The sequence below is a fragment of the Xenopus laevis genome, chromosome 8L (assembly GCF_017654675.1).
Source record: "Xenopus laevis strain J_2021 chromosome 8L, Xenopus_laevis_v10.1, whole genome shotgun sequence".
Classification (NCBI taxonomy): Eukaryota; Metazoa; Chordata; class Amphibia; order Anura; family Pipidae; genus Xenopus; species Xenopus laevis.
The window spans coordinates 62,368,548-62,388,897 of NC_054385.1; the positions used below are offsets into that span (position 1 = coordinate 62,368,548).

General features: G+C 38.2%; 1 protein-coding gene across 1 annotated transcript; it reads right to left on the reverse strand.

Annotated features, from left to right (window-relative positions):
• Positions 1 to 1,517: 1,517 nt before the first annotated feature.
• Positions 1,518 to 18,792, reverse strand: LOC108698926 (meiosis initiator protein-like). The gene is made up of 13 exons (XM_041572816.1): positions 18,362 to 18,792; positions 16,004 to 16,079; positions 12,881 to 12,974; positions 10,437 to 10,520; positions 9,518 to 9,631; positions 9,390 to 9,432; positions 8,207 to 8,304; positions 8,017 to 8,124; positions 4,471 to 4,520; positions 4,204 to 4,389; positions 2,566 to 2,747; positions 2,365 to 2,454; positions 1,518 to 2,175 (listed from the first exon to the last, which is right to left on the reverse strand). Exons 1-13 carry the CDS (start codon positions 18,391 to 18,393, stop codon positions 2,031 to 2,033), a joined length of 1,302 nt encoding a protein of 433 aa, XP_041428750.1. The 5' UTR covers positions 18,394 to 18,792; the 3' UTR covers positions 1,518 to 2,030.
• Positions 18,793 to 20,350: the final 1,558 nt, after the last annotated feature.

Here is a 20,350-nt window from a genome sequence, read left to right on the forward strand (position 1 = left end):
TATTAATTGTGAGTACAAATGAAGAGTGCTAGCTAAGAGGCACTGTATTTTTTATACTATACCAATAGCCTCAGCAACCCTCTAATAGGAGGTTGCATATATACAAGTTAAAATGTATATCTGCAGCAGTCTTACAAATGTGTATTACAATGCTTTCTATACTTCATGCAAGGAAGCACAGTATATTCTTTATTATGTTTAATTCCTTGTTAATACATTTTAGAATAGGTTCAATGATTCTTGGTGTCATTCACAAGCATTAGTGCAGTGAGCAAAGTGCAATATCAAGCATTATTGCCATGTTTTATTCGCAATGCAGCATTTTTTCCCACTATTCCAATGAGGGGACTCACGCAAGACACATATGGGGGCAGTGTATCATAATGACCACAATTTTAGTCCCCCTTTAAAGAGAAACTTTGTTTACTTAGTTTACTAAGTCTGTCTGGCTTCATTTCCTCCATTTGGCATGACAGTAGCATCTGTGTCCGATTCTTTTAGGGCAGTTTTGCTGTGCCTATTGATGCAGGGCACTGTGTGATCCCCTGACCTACTGCTTGGTTCAGAGGTGGCGGTAGCTTAAAGTGATACTGACACTAAAAAACTGCTTTTTAACTGCTTTATGGCAAAGCTATTAGCTTTAAAGCCAATATTATGATAGATAATAAAAGCCCTTCCATTACTGTGCTGTGCCTCCTACTGTAATTTGCTCATTATGTTACTTTTAGAGTTTAAGTGGTGTAACAACCATGGGGGCAGAGGGTGCAATTGTATTCTGGCCCACCCCTCTATGGGATACTGTGGCACCATCTGTCTAGGTATGCATCTTTATGGTGTACCTATTGAATTGCAGTAGGTCCAAACTGAAAACTGTATCCGTTGCTGTAAATAATTTTACAGCAACAAGAACTGCTTCTAGTCTTTCTACAACTGTTGGGATCTGGACCAGTGCCAGCCTGCATTTTCCAGTATTGACAAGCTTGTGCATGGCCAAATTGCACAATATCTTGTGGCCCAAATAGTTCGGATAACGGGGCAGCATAAAGACTTGTTTTACTTATCTAGGAAGTGATTTGTTAATGTACAAGTCTGTAAGAGTTAATTGCTGTATTGAGCCACGCAGTCTCATATATTTCTGCATGTGGACAGCCAAATATCCTGTGGATGCTCTTTTGTCAAAAAATTCTGTATTTTGGGGGCTACAATAGCCCAAATTATGGACCCAACTTTCTAAGTAGCAATTTAGGCAGTTTATTTGCGTCACACTGCTATAGAGAATAATGTACAGCAAACTGACTATTTTTAACCAAATTGATCTGTATTTTGATGATGCTGTACAATACAAGTACAATGAAAAAAAAGTGCTTTCCTTGGGTGGCACTGCAGTATTATTTAAAATAAAGCCAACAATACTCAGTATACATCAACCGATATATACTTAGGAGACAGTAGCAAATACATAATAATTATGTTACGCGGCATTCCAAATCAATACTTATTTTAATACTTAGACTTAATACTTTAAATATTATTTATTAGCCTTACTTTGAAGGGATTCATCACTCTAAAGCATATGCTGTATTGAGTTTAAATAGATAAACAATTATATTGAACTTTCGCAGTGATATCTACTAAGTGTACTTAACAAAATGTAAACTTTAATATAGTACTAGTTAAAAAGCTACAATGCAACTTTAAAAACACTTTAAAAGGACAACAATGTCCAAAACTTCAAAAAGGGTGCAGAAGTTTGTGATAGTATGTCCTGGTGAAGTATTAAATATAAGATTAGGGTGCACTTGTCTTTCTCTAATCCATCCTTTCACTGCAGCAATCCACTTCTGTAGCTAAGAGAAACAAAGATACACTGTTGCATCGGCTAGTTCATAATGCAAAGGTGAAACCTCTATTATCATTTAATGAACAGATGGTTGAGTAGACATTAGTAATAGTTGCAGGGTTTTTAAATTTGTCAGTTAATGTGTTTTGGGGGAAAAACTAAGATAACTTAATTATTTTATAAATCAGTGTTATTTCTGTGTAAAAGCATGCACATTTCTCTTTGCCAGCAGCACAGAAAGAGGTTTTGGCGGTGAGAGATTATCCTGTGACAGTCCACTTGAGCATTGTTTAACCATTCGGCCATGCAAGATACTGTACTGAATCGCTTTAACACTGTGAAGAGAGAGAGAAAAAAACATATAAAATAATACATAATAATGGTTAATACTAGTGTGAATTTCCACCCCACTATTTATTTCAAGTCCATGTCCTTATATCATCTCCATATATGGCCAGTATACTATACTTGTCCTTTTCCAACTGAGTTGCTCCCATACTCTCATTACTTGCTTTCTCCCTCACCAGTAAGGACGTCTCTCCTGTGCTGACATTTCTCTCCATAGTTCTGCCAGCTCCTTTGTAGCTGTTGTAGATGCGGTGCCAGGGTTAGCACTGAGGAGAGAGAATAAGGTCACACACCCTGGCCAATTTTTCATCTATTCTCTTATCACTCACTCCCATATCACTTTTCTCCTTTGGTCTGTCTCCCCTTCTACTTGTTACCTTAGATAAGGACGTCTGTTTAATCTGCAAAACATGATAAATCCATTCACACATTTCTTTCTAAAATGTTGCGGTTGAGGGGTGCATTTACGTCCCGATTTGTGTCTCCTTCCACTTCCTCTGCGCTTTGCACGTGGAGAAAAAGATGGATTTGAATCTTCACTGGACAAAGAGGTGTATACCTGAGTTGAAGAAAAGAAAAACACTTGCAGGAGTATCCATCAGATATATATTAGTATTATTTACTTTCTAAATGAAGGTACTAAACATAATATTAAATAAAAGCAGATTGTATCCTTTTGCAATCATATTGAAAAATCTGAAACTGGCTGTGAACTGTAACCATGATGATATGTATGATAATCTCATTGTATTGACACTGAACTCTCAAACCCTTTGAGAAAAGAAGTCTTGTGGATATTGAACATTTTATACAGGTACACTTGATTGGTGTAAACTTGCTTAGAACTGTCCTCTGAGCAGTACTGCAATTTACTTTAATTTTCTTTTTTATTGATATATTAGCAATTTAGTATGCTAATGCGTTTAATGGCTTTTTTGAGTGTCAGTGACCCTGTCTATGGATTTTCTAAGCAGTTCCTGTATTCAGTTAACCTTCTAGTTGCTGAATTAAAGGAGAAGAAAAGGTATAAATACACGCACTATAGCTTCATCTTATGAATGCTGACAGAACCACTCGTTTTTTTTTTTTTCAAAAGTGCAATTATTACTTCAAATAGCCATATGGATGGCACAGATTTTAGCTTGGATCAAGAAGTAGATTTTAACAGAGTGTCTGAAAACCTGGAGATTATTATACAGCTGTACAAATTATATTTAATATTTAATAAAAGGTGCAAAGTTTGCTACAGGTTTAGTCACCTATAGCAACACATCAACAGGAAGCACTTGTTTAATCACTATAATTACCAACAATTGAGGTTTTTCCCCAGACACAAAGTAATGATGCACCTGACACAACTGTGGTTGATGAACTAAAGGGAAAACTATGTGGTTTGATGAGATGCAATTGCACTAAATATTTTAAATGCTGGCACTCAGTGTCAAAATGACATCTGAATCTTTAGGCACTTATCTAAAAGGTGGTGCAAGCTCCTGGGTTCCCCTGCATCAAAAGGAATGGACTGATAGGGAAGGAGTGCAAGAAGCTGCTTTAGACATTTGTACCTTTAATCAATGTCATTGGTTCGCACAATGATTGCTGCAAAAGTGGCACAACTGCAGCTGCGCTTGTTCAAAATAAATGAGCCTAAGGGAGGAACTCCACGATGTAACGAAACCTGCGTTTTCATAAAATGGATAAATGTAGTTCTTACATTTGATTCTCCTTCACTTCCTGTTTCTTCAAAACATCCGACACGCCGCATGCGGTCCGTCGTATGGCGACGTGTCAGCACCCATCGCATCGTGGAGTTCCTCCCTTAGGCTCATTTATTTTGAACAAGCCCAGCTGCAGTTGTGCCTCCCATGTGTCTAGGTTTTAAACAATCATTCTCCTCAACTCCAATAAATTATCAAATTTTCAGCTTCCAGCTGGTGGTGAGAAAACCAATGCACCTTTTCCTCCTTAAACTCTAAAGTCTTTTCAACGTTAAAGAAAAATCACCCAATCTTTACCAGCATTCGTCTGGCTCTTCTTCCTCTTCTGCCTCCCTGGTGTCTGTGCTTTCCAGCACTACAAAACTCTGAAATGTTGTCACGCTGAGACTGATAAAGGTGTCTCCAGTCTCTAGTATCTGTGCTAATTTCACTTTGAGATTGGTAGCTGTGATCAATACTAAAGGTTGAAAGATGCATTGACTTCTAAAAAAGAAAAAGTGAACAAGAAGTTTGGGCCAAACTGCTGGATAGCATGAGTCAGAAAATGACACTATTAGCTCTTACCTGAGTATCAGGGGAACAGCTGGAGCCAAGAAGGACATCCTCAAATAACACTAATATGAAAACAAAACAGATAATAATTTCAATAATAATATCACTCTTTATACTCATAAGTCATATACTGTGGCTTGTATTTTGCTGCTGCTGCATCTGCTCTTAGCCTACCACAGATCTCAACTAATATCTGATCCCACACATAACTGTGTCACGTTTCACAACTTTGGGCCTTTTTGCTCTACAGATGAAAGTATGGCATTTCTAGAACATAGAGGAGCAACGGTTAGTAAAATAAGAATTGTGTCTCTCGTCTGGTAAACTGTAACTCAACAGTTGTGGTTATCTGTGCTGAAGGCTGTCTGCAGTGTTGAATGGGATTGTAACCAGAGTCAAAACTTAAAATTAATGGCAGTTTTTTTGTTTCTACAAGTGCAGGATGGTATGTACAATTATATTTTATTTATGTAATTTTACATTTACCATTTTTGTTTATATTTGTTGTTTTTAAGTTTAATGTTAATGTTCTGTTTGTACTAGTTAGGTTTGAGATAGTATTTCTTTTTCCAGGTGCACACAGCTACATGTATTTTAGGATGGGAATCACCTTTCTTCTGTAACATAACATACCCTCTTCTGCATTCCCTGGAACACCATGCTTCATTTTTCTCATGTTCATTCTTTTAACCATTTGGCATGAAAGAAAATGTTCTCAGCAAGTAGTTTAGCATTGACAAATATCTAACATTTTGTTTCCAGGTAATGATGCATTTACTTCTTTTTGGCCTTTTGCCTTTATAAATACTAGCACCAAGTTCCTGGGTGCATAACCCATACCATGACTTGTTCTTGACCAGGGTACCCCAACAATTTTTTTATCAAAGAGTCACATTTGTCACAATTGTAAAAGAGAGAGTCACAATTGTAAAAAGTGTCGGTGAGCAACACAAACATGAAAAAAGTCCCTGGGGGTACCAAATAAGGGCTGTGATTGGCTGTTGGGTAGCCCCTTTTTGGAATGGAAGCCTACAGGAGGCTGTGTCTGGCAGTACACCTTGTTTTTATGCAAAAAAAACTTGCCTCCATGCCTGGAATTCAAAAAGAAGCACCTGCTTTGAAGCCACTGGGAGCAACATCCAAGGGATTGATGAGCAAAATGTTGCTCACAAGCCACTGGTTGGGGATCACTGTTCTAGACAATGCTCCTTTTGTTTTGGCTATTATCTTCTGGTTGGCCCTGCATTTCACAGTGCAATTTTGAGTGCAATTGTTTTTCCCCACAACAAAGGTCTCTATAAAAATATATTGCATAAAACAGCTCATATATAAAACCCTGCTTCATGTAAATAAACCATTTTCATATACTTTTTCAGTAGTATGTGCCATCGGGTAATCATAAATAGAAAATTGCCAGGGCCGCCCTTTGTGATCATATGATTCACGGTGCACACAAACAAACCATACTTGTTAGGTCACAAGAGCCAATTAACAGGCAGAGTTCTGTCTTTTGCTTCCACACTTCTTCCTGTTACAGTAAGAGTTGTAGAATTTCTGGTCAGGTGATCTCTGAGGCAGCACACAGACCATCACAAAATGGTGGTTCAAGGCAAGAGATGTAAAATGGCAAGATTTAATATATATATTCCAGTTTGATAAGATTCTTTAATATGTCACTTAATATGATATAAACTGTCTATTGCTTAAGTATTCGTTTTGGGGATATAGTTTTCCTTTAAGAGCGAATGCAAGTGAAAGTGGTTTTAGGCTCAACTCATTGCAGGAAAAAATGCAAGTTACCAACAGTATATGAGCCCTTAAATGTTCAGCACCTTTCCATTCCTGTTCCTGTTAGACACGCACAGAGTAAGGTTTGACATCATCAGAGTTATGGAGCATCAGATCCATTGCCAAGAGTGAGGGTAGAGGGAGACAAGCATGTTATGCCTGGGTTCCTCATATTTATCCCAGGTTATGGTAGCTTTACAATATATGTGTGTCTGAGTACGGTAATACTAAAATGTCATCTTAAACAAATTGCCTAGAAAGGACCCACATTGTTAGAGGAGGTTTTGCTTCTAAAATTTAAATGTTAGCACGCTTGGGGACACTAAGCACATCTTTGACTGAGTGAATTTGTAGGCAGATTGTAGGCAGCTTGTTTCATCAAACCCTGTTCTGCATATGGATTGCCCTGCACCCAGTGTTCTGAGTATATAAATGATATAACTCAAGTTGTCAAACTTATTCCAGCTAATGGGCAATAATTTGATGTACCAGATGTTCACAGTCCAGGCTTAATTAAAATTAAGACACCACAGAAGAATATTTTCCCCTGGTGGTTATAAAAATTGTTTGGGGGTGGATCTAACAGTACTGCTTGTAAGGTAAAAATGCAATGTCTGTATGATTATAAGACTAATAAAAACATACCTATAAGAAACAAAGAAATTGTGTCACTAGCTTCCATATGGAACTATTAAACCAAACCTTGGGGCAAATTCACTTAAGGGCGCATTTTCACCAACGACCATTTCGCCAGGTGCAAATTCATTAAAATGTAAAGTTGCGGCTCAGCAGCCGAACACTGGCGAATTTTCGCAAATGTGGTATGCCCCTCAAATTAGTTTAAAAAAATTGTTTAAAAAAAATGTTCACACATAAATATTTAAAAGTTTGGACTTTTGAAGGCAATCCCGCTTTAAAAAAAGAAAAGTCGCCAGCGTTTTTTACAATTTTAATACATTTCCAGCACACAGGATATGATGTCACTGACATAAGATTGAGGAAGATGTAGCTTAGTTTTATCACTTCGCCTGGTCTGAGGTGGCGAAGTAAACTCTGGCGAAAGAGGTAATATTCTGTAAAAGCCGAGTAACGACCGCTCGCTACAGTGAAAAGTAGCCTGGCGATAGGGTGCAAACTAATGCTAGCGACGGTTTCGTTCGCTAGCGAATTGTCCTCTACTCCTGTCCCTGCGATAAGATTTCTGGCGAATTTTCACTAGTGTCGGCCACTTCGCCCTTTAGTGACTCTGCCCCCTTGTCTTCTCTTTGGGAAGCCTAACTAAAATATTATATATACACTCAGGACCGCCATCAGAAATCACAGGGCCGCATACGACAAAATGTCCTGGGCTGTGCCCACCGCAAGCCCCACCTGCAGGTCCGCCCTCCCCACCCCACAGGTCCGCCCCCACCATACAGTAAAAATACAAAAAAAATATTGGTGGCTAGGATTTCCACATGTTAATAAAAAATAAAAAGATATTGGTGGTCAGGGCCCCCCTTAAAAAAACATTTGTGGCCAGGCCCCCCCCCCATTAAAAAATATTGGTGGCTAGGACCCCATATGAGAAAAAAAAATTGGTGGCCAGGGCCCCCACCCCCACATTATAAGAAAATTGGGGCCAGGGCCCCTTAAACGTCCATACCTTCCTGAAGTCAGCAGCTCTCAGAAAGATGGGGGGCCCGGCTTATCAAGTAAGTGTGGCGTGGCAGGGCCCCCTTACCCTCTGGGCCCCCTGCCCCCCCTGATGGCTGCCCTGTATACACTAACCTGGAGAAGAAATGTTGTGCTGAAAATGTTCGGTGGGTGGTGAAAGTAGAGATGGACTAAGACCAAGTTGGACAACAGTAGTTGTTGGTGTTTGCTGAAGGTTGATAGCTGTAAAAAGAAGATATTGTCCAACAAGCAGTGGTAAGGATACTATTACTATCAAAACACTTCACTGATTCAAAAAACTCACTTTGTGGGCAACCTGGTGATAGCGAGATGGACAGAAGCCATGGACCATTATCACCATTATCAGATGATGAGGGTGAATGATATGGGACCAATTTTTGTCTGAAAAGAGACAGATTGCAAACATAGTGTGGAGTACAGCTCTGGGATAACATCAGAAAGCAGGCAGAAGATTCATTAAGAGGGAGATAAACAGAGAAGGCTGGATTGGCAACTAAAGGCAATTTAAAGAAGAGAAAATCAAGATTATGTTTTTAAGGCTAAATTAAGTATATACTTACCGTACTTGCAGTTGATGTTATAAGTAAATAAAAAAAAGAAAAAGGTTATTTTAACATTTAACCTTTTTTTTTTATTTCCCCAGCCTGTCAAGCAATAATGCCTGAATTAGAAAATAAATTACTGACCATGCCTAGCTTTCTGCTATTCAGATAGCAAGAATTCTATGACTGGCAACTTGACATTTTGCTTTCCTAAATATAAATTTATATAGTGAATAAAGTACCCCCTCTTGTAAAATATAAGGATATTATAAGTTACCGAGGAGTTTCATGACCATATAAAAACACGAGGCCGAAGGCCGAGTGTTTTTATACAGGTCATGGAACTCCGAGGTAACTTCTAATATCCTCATATTTTGCAACTGGGGGTACTTTATTTATTATAATACACAAATTTCAATGAGTCATGTGACAGAAATGACATCAGAACTCACCGTTTATAACTGATGACATCAGAACTCACCGTTTATAAGGCTATAATTTACAGGATATTCATGGTTTTTGTGTATTATATAAATATATATAATCAATATATAAGTCAATATTATTGACACTTTTCAATAAATCAATGACATATCCTAAGAGCCAGTTATTTTGGGGTGATGTTTTTTTTTTTAAAATCATCCAATTGTTGACACACCAACTGCCCTTAATTCCTGGTCCAGCCTTCTAAAGTGCACTTTAAAAGGAAGTCAAGTTGCTGAACTCTTGCAGGGGGAAAGTGGGCAGAAACAAAACTTCCAGATTTTCTGAGAGAGACCAGTATAGAAAGCTGAGCGGTTGTACTGCCGACTATCTTGTATTTTTCAATTTTGCTGTTAAGTGCAATATATTATATAAGGTACATACTTAAGTGTACGTGTGGGGTAGGATTATCTAGCACAAATACTCTTGAAAGACCCTTACCTTTGTTTATCCTTTAAGTCCACACCAAACCGTGCATCAAGACCTACAAGAACATTTTCTAACATGAGTCCACACTATTAGGCATCACACAACACTAAACAGATTACACACTCTGTTATATAATTGACCTTCAAAGAATCTTCTTCTGGACTCTCTGTCCCTCTCTGGGCTCCATATTTTTGTGCTTTTGTATGCACTTACAGACAAAGAGTGGTGTGACTTCAGAGCAGGTCTGTAATGCACTGCAATATAGAAAAAACAACTTAAACTCTTACTATGCTATTATTCTACAAAATAGTATAGTGCATATTTATAAGGTTGTGTAAAAGCTTGCAGACCATGCCTGAACTGAGATTAAACTGAAAAAGATTCTCCACCACAGCGGCTTTATTATTGGACATGGCCGCCATATATGCATTGCTGCATGTCACAGAACACTCCCTCCAGAAAAATGTAGACACTAACTGGTTCTAGTTCTTGGGTTTTATATCTGGGACCTGATAGAGTTATTGGTTATAATGAGGCTGTAACTGACATTAATTATCTACTTTTCCTTTAACGCAAAGTGCTTCCCTTGAAAGTCATTAACCAATTTTGTAAATTTCAGTTACAATATCTACAATTATAAATTACGACATTGAATCAAGGAATAAGGTCCAAACAGTATTCTATTTTTGGTTGGACCCTCTCCTTCCCATTGTAGACCAAACTATTGAAACATATCATATAAAAGCCAGACAGGATAGGTTACAATCAATAGTGCTTTACTCAGTTACTTCCATTTCATATATTACTTTCAGGTAATTTCCAACATAGGCCTTTAATGTTGATGGGTTTCTGCCACCAGCCCCAAAGGGGGGTGGTGAATAATTATGCTAGGCACTGTAATTCCCTTTGTATGTTGCACCTATAGATGCTGCTCTTTGTGCCAATGGAATGCTGATTTAAATGTCACTGTGGGTATAAAAGTACAGTTCCAATGTTTTTGCCACTTCAGCAAATGAGCCCTATAGTCATCAATTTCCTGCACTATTACAAGTATCTTACCTGTCAGGAACCCACACTTTCTAGGTTTTTGAGGCTGTCTGTTGGATTTTTGTTGCATGGGTGTGATATTGCAGGAAGAACAGACTGGAAGATATGAAAATAACAGAGAAAAAGACAGAATTTCCAATTCATATTAACACAAAGCACTTTTCTTTAACAGCAGTCTCTTCCTTTCCTTATCCTCTGAATCCATGTTTTTAGATGAAAACCCTCATTGGCAGGTTTATTTTTTAACCTGTCAACTACCATAATGCACTATTTTACAGGGCAACCAAAATATGCAAATACATATTGTAAATTAAAAGAACAGTAAAAAATAAAAGTGTTTTAAAGTAATCAATATATAAGGGTTTTTTTATTAAAATTCAAGTTTATCTCACTTTTTTATTAAAGCCCAGACCCCCAGTGTACCTGTGCAACTCCCGGTACCTGGTGTAGATCGATGCAGTAGAAAATCAATCCAACACGGTTACTGTGCAATCAAACGTAACTAATTTATTTGAAAAGGATCACAGGAATAAATTGTGTTGTAGACTTTCCAGTCTTGATGGACCAGTTTGAGGCAGGTATTATTACATGAGCAATATAGAAGTTAATACACCACTCTCGGAGGATCTTCCTTTGGATCTCACCCTCTCTCACCGGATGGTAAATGCCTCTTAGTGGGCAAATCCTAACAGTCAGGAAGTTCCCTTGGGGTCTTGTATCTTGGCTTCGATCTGGTCCTCACCTCACCCTTTCTGGGGTCTTGGATCTTGGCACTCTATCTAATCCTCAACTCACCCTTGAGACACAGTCCCTATGCTAGTGGCCCAAATACCACGGGGTTCTAACCCCACTATTCCTCCTCGTTGGAGCGATGGCTCCTCACTACTCAACCTAGCTCACCTTTCACTCCTAGAGCGACTATAACAGGTGACTTCTCACACTAAGTATACCTATTCTATCTAGAACCAGGTCCCTGGTCCTATAGTACCTCGCTGGGAGGCGCCCAGCGGAGAAAAGGCCCAGATCCCTTAATGTCTTCCCTATTTATAAACTCCCTCTGCCCTCTAGTGGTGGTTTACTTTACTACCCAACTAAATTCTGGGGTCTCTACATATAGACAAGTTGTTTATTCAGTTCCAGAAGAAGTCACTGTATACCTCAAAAAGATTAATAGGGAACAGGAGAAATATATAGGGGCCCATTCACTTAGTTCGAGAGAAGGAATAAAATAAAAAAAACTTTGAATTTCGAATGTTTTTTTTGGCTACTTTGACCATCGAATTGGCTACTTTGACCATTCGATAGTCGAAGTACTGTCTCTTTAAAAAAAACTTCGGCCCCCTAGTTCGCCACCTAAAACCTACCAAAGTCAATGTTAGCCTATGGGGAAGGTCCCCATAGGCTTTGCAATCTTTTTTTGGTCGAAGAAAAATCGTTCGATCGATGGATTTAATCGTTCGATCGAACGATTTTTCGTTCGATCGAATTGCGGTAAATCCTTCTACTTCGATTGTACTGGCTGATACATTAGATAGCTTTAAGGGGTCGGATGGCTTTTTAGCAAGTGAGGGAATACAGTGTTATGGAAGATAGCTCATAGTACAAGTTGATCCAGGGACTAGTCCAATTGCCATCTTGGAGTCAGGAAGAAATATTTTCCCCCTCTATGGCAAATTGGAGAGGCTTCAAATTGAGTTATTTTGCCTTCCTCTGGATAAACTAGCAGTTAGGCATCTTATATATATATATATATATATATATATATATATATATATATATATATATATATATATAGACTTAAAAGGTTGGACTTGATGGATGTGTGTCTTTTTTCAAACTTACATACTTTGTTACTTGTGGATGATAAATCAAGCAACCAATGCCATTCAGTTCTTACCTACGAGGTATTGTCCTGTATTAAAAAAGCTAAGTTAACTTTACCTCAAGAGGATAAAATGTAATTTTGGTCTGCAGTACAGTTAATAGCCATTGCTAAACTGCAATCAGTCTTGAGAAAAAGAGTTCAAAGCTAAGGAGCAAAAAGGAACAAAAGAGTTCAAAGCTAAGGAGCAAGGAGCAAAAAGGAGCAAGGAGCAAAAAGGAACAAAATCATAAAAATATACTTGTCCAGGAGTCAGTACAAAAATTGCACCCGCAGTGCAGTTTCAGCTACAAAAAAAAAACCTCCTCTTACAGTTTTTACCTGTAAAGTCACTGTTTTAGTCTCATTTTTTTTCGTTATACAATTTCCCCTAGGAGCTCCTTTCCCACATTATGTGTGGAACTATTTAAGTGTGAGTTTGATTTATTTGCAGTATGGCCGTTAGGATAGATATCAAAAAAAACATTTCCTCATTTTTTCACTTCTCAGAGTTTGAATTATTTGCAGAATGGCCCTAAGTATAGATATCAAAAAAATTTTCTTTATTTTTTCACTTCTCAGAGATTACCTTTACCTTGTGGACTAGTTTTAGAAATAAATCTCTTTTGTTCATCCTGAATTCTCCCCCGAAGAAACTCTATGTATGAGAGAACGTGAAGGAGTATGCGCTGTGAGATAAAAACATACGTATACTGTAAAGCAATATTTGTAAAGACACCTTCATATTTTATAATTTGGGCAATACTTAAAATGGGTGTGTTTTGGGCTAATACATTTTGTCAATTGTGGCCTTAGGCAGTCCCCGGGTTACCGTACATACGAGATAGGGTCTGTAGGTTTGTTCTTAAGTTGAAATGTATGTAAGTTGAAACATATACAATTACTTATTAAATGCAACAAGACAGATGTTTGTCTTAAGATAGTATTTATTTTTACCTTTCTGTGCATATGTATCTTTACCTTTCTGTGCATATGTATTTTTACCTTTCTGTGCATATGTATTTTTACAGTGCTCTGCAGTAGACAACACATGCCAGAGGAGATTGGGCAAGTGGTTTATTAAAGCTAAAAGCTAATAAAGGCCAAGCAAACTACAGTACATTACTGTACTCTGTATGTAATGAGTTGTATGTAAGTCAGGTTTATGTAACCCACGGACCCCCTGTATAACTAAAGAAAAGGGAGCACAAGTAATTTCCTGATTTATAGCACTGCAGTAGTGTTCCTGAATAGCATAGGATAGGTTATTTCTAAACTGCAAGGAGCTCATGAGTGTTCACCTGATATTCTATAAGCATGCTGAAAGCTTCCGCTGGACATATAGAAACAAGTTATCAGACAAGTTATCAGGAATTTAAAACACAACAAATCTTTGTACAGGTCTGTTATCCGGAAACCCGTTATCCAGAAAGCTCTGAATTATGGAAAGGCTGTCTCCCATAGACTCCATTTTATCCAAATAATCCACAATTTTAAAAATTATTTCCTTTTTCTTTGTAATAATAAAACAGCACCTTGTACTTGATCCAAATTAAGATATAATGAATCCTTATTGGAAGCAAAATCAGCCTATTGGGTTTATTTCATGTTTTTGCATGATTTTCTAGTAGACAAAGTATGAAGATTATGGAAATATCTGTTATCCAGAAAACCTCAGGTCCCAACCTTTCTGGATAACAGGTCCCATCACTGTATATGTCTACTGTTGATTAGTTCTTCACCACAATTAACACCTTAATGAAACTGGTACTCGCCTATCCATAATACCCACATTTTATAAAATGCCTTGATTCAGCCTCTGTTTAAAAAGTTCAACCTATACAGAGGCACTTACTATTTATTGGCGTTATTAAGTGCGCAACAGTAGGAGGTGAAGTAGATTTCCATTAAATAACAACCAGTTTTTAAATGGTAGAATTAATTATTTGTAATGTACACAGTGTAATTTAGTAATGAAAACGACACCATAAAAATCATGACAGAATCCCTTTAAGAACTTGCTATAATTTTGCCATTGGTACTAATTTGTACCAGCCTCTCCCAAAATCTGTCTACTTGCTCCACCACATGTTGAACCAGGCAACTGACAGTTTGGCAAGTAGCGTCCTTGCAAAGGGATTACACTATCCGCTTTTCTAATAAACTGAATCGCCTATAGCTACAACCTTCTGTTCCTTGCTTCATACATGCCAGTTCGTTGCCTGTCCCCAAATTGCAAATCTCTTGTTGTAGATTATCTGTGGACCAGGCATTGCTCTTCCGTTCCCCTACTTTTAAGGGGTTGTACAACTTTCAAAAACTTTTTTTACGTTTCAGATTGTTCAGCAGAAATAAAGACTTTGTTCATTTGCTTTCCATTTTTCAACATGATTCAAGAATTGAAGTTTAAAGTTTAATGTTCCTTTCACTGGTGTCTCAGTCTGGAAACTACAAAATCCAGGTGCAGATTCTGAACTGTTACAATCAGCTACATAAATTGATAAAATTCTCAGTCACATCTATGGAATTTTAGCAACTATTGTATCATTATAACAGCCGCTCAGGGATTTGAATCAGCAGGGCCAAATATAAGCAATGTATCAACTAATGTATCATTTAGAACAGTTTACAGAGTCAGTGAACTCCTTCCCAGAGCTGCTTTATAAAAAAATCAAAAGGTGAAAAATGAAAGTTCAAACTTCCATATTAGAAAAATGGTCACAAATAAATAATAGGAAGTAACTGATAAAAAAGTATTTATTTCTGATTAACTATCTGAAAGCAAATGAACTAAAAAAAAGTGTTGAAAGGTGATCGACTGCCTTTACTGTGACAAAAAGACTCCATCATTTACCCCAACTCTCACTTCCTTTGCCTACTGTTGCTGCCCCCCTATGATTCACTAGCGTTAATTAGTCAGCCCAACTATTTCATTGCAATCTTTCGCTAGCGTTCCTTTCTGCCTAATCAAACTTCACTAGTACTCTTACGCTTAGGTCAGTTTGGATAAGGTGGGTACATACAGGTCATACAGACGTCTTTATTAGAGATGTTGGTGCAAATGCTTGAAGTTGCAACTTTTTATTACAAATGTCCAAGGAAGCAAAAGAAAGACAAAATAGATCCTCTAATGCCCTAGACATGAGCCTACCCTAAAACAATTGTGGCATGCCCCTCAAATGGTTGGGAAAGAAATGTTAACACAAAAATATTTAATAGTTAGAACTTTTGAAGGCAATCCCTCTTAAAAAAAGATTGAGGAGGATGTAGTTTTATCTTATCATTTCGCCTGGCCTAAGGTGGTGAAGGAAACTCTGGCGAGAGGCATTATTCTGTAAATTTTGCCTGGTGATAGGGCACGAAACTGCGCTAGCGACGTTCTCTTTAATTAGTGAATTGTCGTCTACGCATGTTAGTAAACTGGTGATGACTCTGCAGATGAGATTTTTGCTAGTGATGGCCACTTCACCCTTTAGTAAATCTGCCCCTTAGAATGTGGTCTCTAACTTATTGAGGCATTAAACCAGAGAACAGAAAGCCTGGTGAAAATAATACTAATACACAGCATGAAGTACGCCTCTGTAAACAGAAGTAAACTAATCTACAATTTAAATAATATAAAATGTTATTATAGTATCACTTTTGTAATGAATTTGGTTGTTCTGTTATCACTGATTAAAATGCAAACATACATATATTTACATTAGATTATACATACCTGGCCACCCTTACTTGGCATTTGTCTACCAGGAAGAGCTGTGGCCAACACCTCCAAATCTAGGGGTCCCTTCTCCCTGCAACAATTAACCAAATATATGAATATGATATACATGCTCCAGAATTTCCCAAAGCAAGCCAATATTTGTCTTATAAATAATTATCAATCAGATTAACTCCACATTTCTATTTTAAGGGGCATATTTATTATGCTGTGAAAAAAACAGCAGGATAATACACCACACATCAACACGCTTTGCAGTGTAAAAAACATTGTAAAATTTTTGTGTTTTGTGTTAAAGTAATTTCCGCCAGAAGAAATGTAAAATAATGGCACCAGATATGGCCTTCGGATGGAGTAAAATTTCAAACATCTTGATAAATTCGACCATTTATTTTACACAACTTTTTACAGTTCTTTCTGAGAATTTCAATTTACACAGCATAATAAATATGTCCCTGTAGTGTAGAATTTACAGATTTTTTTGGGTTTATGGTGACTGGTCCTAAGAATTTTCAATAAGATAAACAGGGCCTTTTAGTTACATGTTCATTTTTATAAAATTGTCACCATAACACAGTAAACCAGGGTAAACCCCATATAGTTGTCCTTTTTGTAGTAATGACCAAAACTGGCCCATTTTGCTTTGTTGAAAAATTTACAAAACTCTGAAATTTCACCAAAACTTATTGGAGTCTATAGGAACATGAAATTACATTGCAGTTAAGGTTTTTTTTTTTGGGGTTGGTTTTGCGCAGGTGCCCTGCTTAATTGACAATTGCCAGATAACAGCACAATACCTTTGATACTTGAGTCATGACTCAGGGATTTTAGCTGCATTTATCTTGACACAAGGAAGTTAGATGTGGTGATCATGACGTAGAGATTTCTGATATGTCAATATTGATGCAAGGACATCAGGTGTGGGTCGATCTTGACACAAAAATGACAGGCCGTGGGGGGGGGGGGGTTTGGTGAGATATAAATGCAACAGCAGGAGAGCAATTATAAATAAACATTAACTATAAGTGAATGCAAATGTGATTAGGTTGCTATTCTAAGCACATTTGCAATGTACAGTCATATTTTTTAATTCCATACATGTACTGTTAATATGAATGAATTTTGTTACAACAATGCTACCTGCTGGCCATTCTGACCACCAAGCAAGGAAGTTGTTAGGAGAAAGAAATAGGCTGCTCTGATCTTCTTCTGGTTTGGGAAAATATGAGAAACCTTTCTCAAATCTTTCTTGCTACAAGAGCAGCCCTCATTCTTTTTTTTCTCCTGACAATTTTCATTGACTACTTGGTGGTCAGAATGGTTGGAAAACGACACAATGTAGTCATACTAACAGTACATGTATCGTTTAATATCTTGGAATTAAATTAATGAAAGTACATCGCAAAAGTGCTTAGAATAGCACCCTCATCAATTTTACATTCACTTATTTTAAAGGTTAAGTTATCCTTTAAGGTCATATTTAAAAACTGCCCTTATCATGTAGACCAGTGGTCCCCAACCTTTTTTGGCCTGGGACTGGTGCAGAGCAAAAATTTTTTTGCAAGGACCAGGGGGGTGGGCCGTCAGGGAGGGGTCGGCGTCCAATTCGGTGCGCCAGCATCCAATTCCATGTTCCACGAGTGCCATGTTAATTGGGCACTAGGCTCGGCGGCCAGTTGAAGGCTGTCCGCAGCCGGGTTCTGGGGACCCCTGGTGTAGACAACAATAAATAATGTAGGATGCCTGGCTTTAAACTAAGGGTCGAAAGAATCATTGTTTTTAATAAATGTCACTTTATATGAACACTTTTAACATGCTCTGTGGTCCACCTCTGTTAAATATATGCAGTGATGTGTCCTGACTTTCCTTCCACAAGAATGCAGGAGAATGTCAAAAACTTGACAATATTTCCCCTTTAAACGAGCAATGTTCCTCTTCACTGATCCCCCTTTCTTCTGTAAAATGTAAGCCACTTTCTTGATTACATCTGTGACTCTACAGCTAATTAGCAAGTGATTAAGACCTGTGCTGGCACCATTTCTGTGCAGTCTGTAGGCCAACTTTGTGCTGCAACTTTTACCACAGCTAGAAAAAGACATTGCAATAAAATGACTGTGGTATCATTAGTCCTGATCCATAAAAATCAATATTTACATAAGGTTTTACACTTTAAAAACGCTATACTAGGTATTCAGGCTACCACTTCATCTGTCACGCTATCTGCCCCTCCATTCTGGCCATGGTGTATTCAAGGTTGTCAAACTTCGTCTTCCCACTCTCATTTGTGGTCTGTTGTACTGAATTGATGGTCTATCACACAACAGCGCCTACCAAATGTACATTACAGGCGCCCACCTAGCACGTCGCAGCTTTCCCCTCGGCCTCATGGCTCACAGTGTGAAGAAACGCGCAACTGGTAAGGAGCGGGAAGGTCTGCGCGCCAAAAGTAGAGCAGCGTAATCTCTGCAGTGGGAGACTGAAGCTCCGCCTCCCATAGCATTACTGCAGTGCTTCAGATTCGGCGCTGTTGCTCAGTTATAGTAATTGTTCGGCTGTACAAACATAACGCGTGTAGCATAAAGGCAAAAATTTATGGCTATAGTTACACTTTCCAAAGTTTATAGACATGCTGTAGTATTAAAGGAATTTTGGTGGCGAGGTATAACGTGCAGTCCAACATTTCTTTCCTCAGTATTTATGTATCAAATGCTTTCCACTTTTTTGTATCCTTCCTCCTGGTAGTTGGCTATCAAGAATGGCATGTGAGAGGAATGCCTGCCACCTCCCTCCCCTTCCCAACCTGCCAGAGACACCTCATTTCCCCTTCCCTGCTCCATTCTTTCCTCTTTTCTTTACACCCCATACTTTTTTCCTTCCCATTTTTTTAATGTGCCATTGGGAGTTGCCAGTCCGGGCCTGAACCCTGTGGTAGAGTCCTGCAGCGGGTCAGGTACCCGCGGGTTACCTGCAAAAACCCTCAGGGTTGCTGGTATAGACGCGGGTCGGCGGTTCTGCGGGTCGCAGTTTGGGCCTCTGGTCTTCTCAATAGCGATTTTTACTCATTTTTTCTGATCACGCCTACTTCCAATGATGTCACTTCCGGTTTACAATGACAGCACTTCCGGACGATTGATGGTTAGCGGGTCGCGGGTCCGGATTGTGGATAAGAAAGAATGTTGCAGGTCCGGGTTGCAGATTGCAGGTTGCGGGTACGGGTTCCAAAAAATGGACCCGCGCAGGACTCTACCCTGTGGCAAGTGAGGTGAGATGGCTGCACATCTTAAGATGGTAGTGGGATGGGAAAATTTTTTGCAGAGTTTCGCTGTGGAAATGACGCCCATAGACTCATATAAGAGAAAAAAATGTGCATCAAAAAAATTCACAGCACATCAAAAAAAATTGATGCACATAGACTTTAGAATTAGTCCAAACAGTTGTATTCCTTGGAGTAATAAGTTTGAGCAGCATCAATGCTGGAGCAAAGCAATAATACTTGATGATGGAATTATAGGTCCTTTATCTTTAGATAGCAGGATTCACATAACCCCTTAAATGAGAAAACATATAGGGGGTAATGTAATAAATGGCTACTTATCTAGTAACCTGTAGCATCTGCTGGTCAGCTGTTTGGAAACAAACATTTGGTTACTATGGGTTACTAGACCCCCTGCTCCCCCACTTGCATCTAGAGAGTGCCCGGGGAGGGGGATTTCTTTAAAAAAGTAAACCTTTAATATAAGTGAATGTAAAATGTATGAGGGTGCTATTCTAAGCACTTTTATCATTTACATTAATAATTTATTTTTCTTTAATTTCAAGATATTAAAGGATACATGTACTTTTAATATGAATGAATTTTGTTACAACAGCACCACCTGCTGCTCAGTTTCCCACCAGTCTGACCACCAAGTAGGAAAGGAAGTTGTCAGGAGAAAGAAAGTGACTACTCTGATGTTCTTCTGCTTAGGAAACATTTGAGAAAGGTTTGTAATTGTTATCCCTCATTACAGTTTATAACTGATGACATCCCTTAGCACCATTTATAACGATATATATTATGGAGGTTGTTGATGGATCTTGTGTATTATTTCAGAATATCTTTCAGTGGATATTGAGGTCATTTGTGTATGAGAATAACATTTATGTAAATTGTTTTTATTGCATGGACTATTACATCTATATATGGCTGTTCATCTCAAATCCCTAAACGAGCTAGTATGTAAGAGAAATGTCAGGACAGAATAAATTTCCTATCAACACTTAAGGTGTTATCATCGTTTAATTCTGTTATAAGAAAGCATCTGCATTACTGGAGAAAGAGGGGTGGCTAGAGAAGTGTTCATA

What these genes read in the sequence shown, in the direction of transcription:
- LOC108698926 (XM_041572816.1), bottom strand. Translation starts at nt 18,393, where the DNA reads ATGAGGCCGAGGGGAAAGCTGCGACGTGCTAG. An exon ending in GCACAACATTTCTTCTCCAG is followed by an intron (nt 4,521 to 8,016) that starts GTTAGTGTATAC and finishes TTTTCATATTAG; the next exon opens with TGTTATTTGAGGATGTCCTT. An exon ending in AACAGACGTCCTTATCTAAG is followed by an intron (nt 2,455 to 2,565) that starts GTAACAAGTAGA and finishes CTCTCTCCTCAG; the next exon opens with TGCTAACCCTGGCACCGCAT.